The 7932-nt window shown below is 41.5% G+C and overlaps 1 protein-coding gene across 1 annotated transcript; it reads right to left on the bottom strand.

Moving 5' to 3' along the window:
* Positions 1-511: 511 nt before the first annotated feature.
* On the bottom strand, positions 512-5317 carry LOC130145552 (cytochrome b-c1 complex subunit 7). The gene is made up of 4 exons (XM_056330456.1): positions 5185-5317; positions 3858-3929; positions 1935-2101; positions 512-753 (listed from the first exon to the last, which is right to left on the bottom strand). Exons 1-4 carry the CDS (start codon positions 5201-5203, stop codon positions 676-678), a joined length of 336 nt encoding a protein of 111 aa, XP_056186431.1. The 5' UTR covers positions 5204-5317; the 3' UTR covers positions 512-675.
* Positions 5318-7932: the final 2615 nt, after the last annotated feature.

The raw sequence follows: 7932 nt of genomic DNA, 5'->3' as shown, positions 1-7932 counted from the left end.
CATCAGCATACCACTTTACCTTTTAAAAGGATCAAAAGTCTCAAGATGCTCACATGGGACAGTCATTATGGTTTATACGAAAATAGTCTTTTAAGGATTAACAATGTACATGGTATAAAAAGCTAGTGAAACACTCCCCGATTTTGTGATTAAGGAATCATCCATATTTTCCATTGTTGTAATACGTATGTGCTTAGATGCACAGGATATTACATTCTGCTGTCTCATGATACCATGGTAACATCAAGCACTGACCCAGTATTGTTGTCTCCAGGGAGAAGCGATAAAGGAAATAAGCAACCCCTTTTAATTTAACAGAGCAACTAGCACCAACAGCCTTGCATGTTTCTTACCTAACCCTACAACCGCAGAGAACAGCTGTACTATGAAAAGTGTAAGAATCAAAAAGCTGGAACGAAGACTGCATACCACTAAAGTAACATGTAATGTATATGCTCATAGGAAAGATCTGAACATTAGCTTGTTAACATTTACAAAGAACTCTTCCAAGTAGATTTTATACTTTGACATGTTTATTTTAGTTGGATGAACAGATTCAGTGAACAAGCTGAAACTGTATTCCTCAGCCTCACATTTGCCTCCCTGTAGACTTCTATAACCAAATGTTGAAAAACATCAGAAATATGTGGATATTTGCATGAAGTAGTTGAATAGTTATTTCTTGTTCCATGCTTCTCTTTCAAGTCTTTCACGGATTACTTCTTTTAGGTATGGTTCAAGATAATGCTGATCCTGAAAAAGAAAAGAATATATTTAAACTTACAGGGAGGTCCAGAAACACCTCAAGCCATTCCTACAGACTACTTGTCTCTCATTCCTCTTCAGATTTGACTAAATCCCAACCTAACAAGAAAAGAAAAATTAAAAAAATCAAACATTACTTACTCTAAAAATGTCAATTTTGTATCTGCCAAGTCTGCAATGACAAGTTCTTTATTGCAGCAGCCACTAATTCTTAACGCCTCGCCAACATTCACAAGCAAAGTGATGCTTCCAGCTATACCTTTAGAAACTATGTTATTTTGGCAGATACCCAAACGTACAAGATCCACTTAATTAGTTCAAAGTCCAACTAAAATACCCTGGAAAAATTAATTTTGAACTTAACTTCTAAACAACACCGTAAACTTGGATTTGATGGAACACCTTGACCATGTTTAACAGTTACAAACCAAACTGCTGCTTAAGGAGCTATGCAACCAGTTATTTAATGCAGCAGTTACTTAAATATAACTAATAAGGCTATGAGAAACAGCCTCTGCTTATACACAGAAACACAATAACCTTACACTATCCTACAATCAGAAGTTTAGCGATAAGATTCCTCTCTGCCTGGTAGTTTGGAGAAAGCTAAGATGGATAATAATGCAAAGTCTGTGAATGAATCCACTACAAAAAAACCCCAGTTACATCTGAAAAGGAAAGTGTAGTTTATTTTTCAAATTACAAGACGACACTTGCTTTAATGCAAGATTTCGCTTTAAATTATTCTTCCTTGGCATCTTCATTAACAAAAGCTGTAGCTTGAGATTTTCTATACAATTCAGAAATTCATCAGAGCAGCAAGAGACCTTTTACAAGAAGTTCTAAGATAGTTACTAGTTACAGTGTATTCTTTAGCTGACAGCTTAGAAGTATTTTGTCCAAATACGAACAACATGCTATGGCTCTAAGCTGTAGTTTAAAGCTTCTGTTATCTTGAGAAAAATTTTGTAGTTTCCACTGAAAAACAGGTATTTTTAAACAGTGATCAACAGCTGTATTTTCCACAGGCAGCCTACAAGATACACGCTCATTTACTCATTACAAAGAAACGTAAGCATGTAACATGTCTTCAGAGACTGAAAGTCCCAAAGACCAGTCATAGCAGTACCATTTAAGACCTCCACCTTGGAAACACTCTGTACACATACCTCTTCATACTTCACCCACTGGTCTTTTGGAAGGATCTGATGTTTCAGGCTTAAGTCAAGTGCTCGCTTTATGCGAAACATTCTTTCATTGTAAAGATGTTCTGGAAGTCTCTTCAGTGCTTCTTTTACATCATCATCTTCATACAGTGTATCATCTCGCATTAATCCTATGCCAAGAAGATTTTACCATATCACTGAATAAATGTTCTTAAGTAAGATTTAAGATTGACATAGTTTTTTTATATGTAACATGGGCAAAACAATTCCAATGGTAAATTACCAAGAAAACTCAAACCAATCCAGAAACAGAGAACCACTAACTGCTCACAAAGAACAAACTAAACTCTAGCTTTCACATACTCTGTTTATTTGGGTTTACTCCTTTTCTTAAGGAGGAATAGGGAAATGGGCATTTAACTCAATGCGTTTCATAAGAGTATAGATATACAAAACAGTAACTATTCTGGATTTGAGAGGTGAACTTAAGCTCACCTAATTTTGTATCTGTATTTAAGGTGACTATCTAGGTAAAAGCTTTAAGAGCTCTGAATCCATCAGTCAACCACACATATAATTACTTCAGTACTGAAGAACTTATCTCTAAACTTCACTGTGCATAATGACTAGATCTGCACTGACTATATTCAGCTACAGAAACGTGAAGCTAGGTGTTTGTGCACAAGCTGGTTCCCTCCCATGCCTCCCCAAATCAGAAGCTAAATCCAGGAGAAGTACCTGGTCTTCTCCAAGCCAAGAACACCCTCACACTGTCTGTGGAACAAAGGATTCCTGAAGTTCAACCAACACTGCTTTAAGTTTCAGTATTAACAACACGGGACAAAATGTTAGTTTTGTAGCATTCCAAGATCGATACAGATTACCAGAGTATGCCTACTGACTTATGGTTGAAGGTTTTTATCTCATGTGACCAAGTTGGCAGGAGCCTTCCAATAGAAAAGAAATTTAGAGCCACACATTCTTGAATTCAGTTTTGTAATTTATTTCAAAGGCACAGGGAGCATAGCTGCTGGTTTAACCACTAGATTAAATTCAGTGTTTCTCCTCAGTTTTTAGTTGCATTCTCAGAAAAGCATCAAAAAGCATTAATGTCTTTAAGAATTTCAGCACACATAAGAAGAGCTAAGCAAGCACTGCATCTCTGGAGAAAAGACCTAAGCTTATTCCTTTACAGCTGTCTTGCAAATTTTTTTCTAACTTCCCCAGGGCATGTATGTTAACTTCCTTTAAATGATTTGCTCTCATTGTGGTCAGCAGCAAATTACAGCCTCTGAATATTCAGTTTCTCTTGTCATTCAAGAACATCTACATAGTTGAAACAAACTTGGTAGCAACTCCGAACAAATTGAACACAATACCATCAAGGCCATCGCCTCTACTTAAGGAAATGCTATTTTTACACCTACTTCACCATTGCGCAGGTCAGAGAGACACCAAGTGAAGTTACAAGGGCAAAACTAACTAAATCCCTTTCTGCACTTTGTATACTTTGCTTAAGTATTGCAGACAGATTGACTGCTATCAGTGGGAACCTCTCCAGCTTCAAGGGCAACCTTTGGGTTAGAAGATACTGGCCAGTGAAAGTGACATGGTGGGAAAGGATAAACCATCAAGCTTTCAGGACTGCTTTCTGAAAGATTTTTCAACTGCTCCAGCTTAACCTTAGCTGTTTTAAGTTATTTCATTGAAAACAAGAGCAAACACTGTAGTAACAGAAAAGTCACTCATTCACTACTAGGTAGCAAGCCTACTGACTGAAGCTATCGTTAACTTTTCCCCCACAAAAGTAGCAGATAATTTTGATCAAAAAGACTTATGCTAATCTGCACATACGTAGACCAGTTACAAACTAGTTTGATGATTATTACATTTGCAGGGCTTTTAAAAACTCAATGAAATACTTACCAAGTTTGTTGAATCCAGCTGCATTATAATACCACTTGCGAATTCTGTCTAACAACCGACCACCTCCTGCAACTGAAGGTGGCCATCATCAGTTGCAAAGCAGTATAAAATTCAACATTTACACACTACTATGACAGCACACAAATATTTGCTGACCTCCTTCACATGCAGTAATGCAACACTACATTAAGTCTGAATCTGAGTACATGTGACTTGGCCTCTCTGCTTTTTAATATCCCTTACAGACACTGAAAAGGTAGACCATGTGCTTGCTATGTACAATGAGATCTCTGTTTCGCTAAATTTGGATATTAGACTGCTTTACAACTTTGAGCAATGTTAACAGTTCATTGCTAAAGACAGGACCAACACTTAGGCTCCACAACCCTTACTTGATCTAAAAACATGTTCTAAGTAAAGCAAAACCATCATGCTTTTCAAATAATTTATTTGAGTTCCAGCTCTCACTATGGGTTCATGCAATTTCAAGGCCAGCATATTATTATGCTGTTAACCTTCTGCTCTCCTCTCCAGTTACTTAAATACTATTCCAGAGCTTCCTTTTCAAAAGAGCTCCCAAAGTCAATTGGAAAGTCAACACTGAAACCTCAAAAGAAAAAAAAAAAAAAGGTAATTCAGACTTCAAAAAAACCCCAACAACATACCACGAGTAGAAGGTTCATCTTTCCTTAATTGTGATTTTGGATAGCAAAGGTGTTTTGACATGTAATCAAGTACAACGCAGTACCAAACACCACTGAAGTAACTCAACAAGGGGTCTAGAAATCCAGAAACAGCACGGTACGGGCAATGCAGCCAGGGCAAGCTATCTTTCATGGCTTTAAGTCAGTTGCCTTACTAAGTCACCCCATAAAGCCAGTGTTACACGTGACGCCAGTATGCCATTAGCCCAGTACCTCACCAGGCCTTATTCCTTCGTGCTTTAAAGCTTGAGAAGGAGCCACAGACCAGCTAAGCCTGGAGTCTGTACCCGGGCAGGGCAGCGATCCCCGAGCCCCTCCGGAGCAGCCCAGGGGCTCCTCCCGTGCGCCGCAGCACCCCCTGCCCCGCTGCTCCCAGAACACCTCCGTATGGGAGCTGGGCTCCCTGCGCTGAGGCCCGTGCCGCGGGAGCCCGCCGCCAGGGCCATACCGGCAGCAGACTAGCTGTCCCTGTCAAGGGCACACGGCGCGCACCGTCCTGCGGCTCCCCCGCCCCCCGTCACGGCCCGCCTCGTCTCCCGGCGCGGGAGCGGGCGAGCCCAGCGCCGCAAGCGCGCCAGGCACGGCCCCGCACGGCCGCCCCCGACCGCGCACCGCCGCCTCACCGGACGCCCTCGCCGCCATGTCGACCTCGGCGCGGCGCGCTGCCTTCCGGGTAACCCGCCGCTCCCCGGGGCGGGGCGGGCCCGCCAATGCCGCCTCAGCGCTGGCGCATGCGCCCCGCCGGGCGGGGGCAAGGGGCGAAACCGAACGGCGGCCCAGGGAGGTGCCCACCGTGCTCTCCGCCTCCGCTCGCCCGGTGCCTTCTCCAGGCGGGTGGCGAACGTCCCTGAGGACGGGGACGGCCTCACCGGTCTCCGCCGCGGCAGCCTGCCCCTGCTTCGACCCCCCGCTAGGCCGCCTTCTGGCGCGGCAGCCGTCGTGACCACCGGGCTGCGCTGAGGCACCTGCCCGCGGGCGGGAAGAGGACGGAGAGGCCAAGGCGGGCGCGGTGAGGCCTGTGACTTACGATGGTTTGAAATAATGCTTACGGTGCTGGAGGACCGGTAATTAAGCCAAAATTAATCATCGCTTACTCAGAACGAGGAGCACAAGGAGGCTTCCTCACAGTGTGCGTGCGCCGCAGCTGCTCCGCAAACTGGCTGCGACTCCCTGGGCCGCTGTTAGCCCGAGCTGCGGCCACCGGTAGCGGTGCCCCGTCTCAGCTGCACGGCTGCGGCTGGAGTGAACAAGCACTGGTTCCGGTGTAAGGTAATCCAGCTGTCAGTCAAGGCAGCTGGACTGGTGTAACTGGGTGTTGTGAAGAACCTTCAGACCCCAAACCTGCAAACAGAGGGGTAAAGGTGAATGCCAGCTAAAAATGTGTTGTAAATCACAGTAAACAAAACACCAAGTCATCAATCGCAGAATGAAGCAGAAACCTCTCTGCCCTGGTATCTGCAGCTGCCGGGTGAGCACCTCTGTCTTCTAATGCACAGCTCACTGCCCCTCCCCAGCAATTCCTTCAGAAATGAACCACTGCGTTTTCAAAGAAATGAAATAAATATGTGGAATTATTCTAGAAATCCTGCTACAGTAAGCAATTTCAGTCAGAAAAGCATGTATGTGGCTGGATGCGATATGCAAGCAAACAGCACAGCTCAAACTGCAAGTCAGCAGACTGCAAAGAGTCTGTGCTGTATTGTACACAGGAAGCCTCAATTAATCAACACTATCAATCGAAGGCTGCTAGCCCTGATCAAGAACGAAGGCTACAATGAGTTTGTTAATTCTAGGCTAAACATTTCTATTAAAGATTTTTTTTTCCATCCTAAAGCCAAAAAGTATTTGGCATGATCCTCAGAAAGTTCTGTCCTCTCTCCCCTTTCCTTTTAGCACTCTCCATAAAGTCTTTTGCTTCCTTTCTTCATGGTATTTCTGGGAAGCTATTTTGGCATAAGATCACAGATTTAACATTTCAAAGAAACTGGTTCAGCTCTGGCAATGATCATTTTTACACTTAAAAATACTAAAGGAATTAAAAGCTCAAAGTTTGAGACATTCAAAATACATCCATTCTATAATAAAATTTATATTATAATGGTTTTTCACATGATAATATAGATTGTGATAAGGACAGCGGAGTAAACCTGCAAAACCAAACTCTTTACTTTGGCATTATGAACTCACATACTTTCTATTAACGTTAATTTTTACTTTAAGTATTTTTATAGATTGAAGATCATAGTTTGTTATTAGCATTTAATACAGTCAAAATCTAAATAAGCATATTGAATTAGACTTAGATAATTTTTATTTAAAAGGAGGGAATGGGGGAAAGTGTTCATCACATTCCAGCCACCACTTTAGATGAAATTTGTTATGCTTCTCCACCAAGAACAGCCTCCTTAATAGAGGATTTCAAGTCATCTTCCCAGGCCAACAGAGTGGGAAACACGAGAACAATAGATAAAAGAGAGCATCTCAGATATATATTTCAGGCAATGAATGTGGCTTTTTACTGTGTTTCAGGTGAAGATGCCCCAGTATATTATTTTGCACCCTGCTTGTTCTGACAACACTCCTTTTCATGGGTGTTGTAATTCAAATTCCAAATTTTTACTTTGGATAAAAGACCCAAGTCATAATCCAGAGATCACTAGTATTCTCATTCTTTAAATGCCTCTTTAACCTTACTTTACTTCCCACCTATTAGGGGAATTTAACCTTTTGAATTTTATTCTATCTACATACAAATTGGTATTTTATGCTCCAACTCTGAGCTTTGAAAACATTGAGGCTTTTTCATTAAATAAGCTTAAATCCAAATGAAAACATCTGGATTTCAGTTTCCAGAACCATTTTAACTGAAAGAATGGAAACTTCTGAACAATGAACTATCAGACAGTTTGTATTTGCATTTAGTCAGTTTCTTCACTTTGCCCAAATACGCTGTGAAGCATTTGGTAATTCTGTATTAACACGATTTGTTTATTCATAGAATTCGGTACTTTTAATACTCCCACGATTCCTAATGTTAGCATTAACATCAGTTGTTATAACTGAGCAAGGTAACTCTGTCAAGTATATATTACAGCCTCTTTTCATTGCTTACTTGTCTACTGAAGCTATACAAATCTCATTGGGCTGGGGAAAAATTGCTTCCTGACTCTCAACCAGGGGAAAAGAAAAGTGACTTAAAATAAGCTCCTCCTAGATTTCAGAGACATGTATAATTTTATTTTATTTCTGTAATTTGCTTAGATTCAGTTTGCTGATTTTCTTTGCTATTTCAAACCAAGTTTCACTCCACAGCTTTTAGAATATTAACTTCAGCAGCCAACTTCAGACTTTGTAACTTGCTGGAAAATGCC

The sequence above is a fragment of the Falco biarmicus genome, chromosome 3, assembly GCF_023638135.1.
Source record: "Falco biarmicus isolate bFalBia1 chromosome 3, bFalBia1.pri, whole genome shotgun sequence".
Lineage (NCBI taxonomy): Eukaryota > Metazoa > Chordata > Aves > Falconiformes > Falconidae > Falco > Falco biarmicus.
The sequence above is the reverse complement of the archived record's forward strand: the minus strand, read 5'-3'. Positions and strand labels throughout refer to the sequence as shown.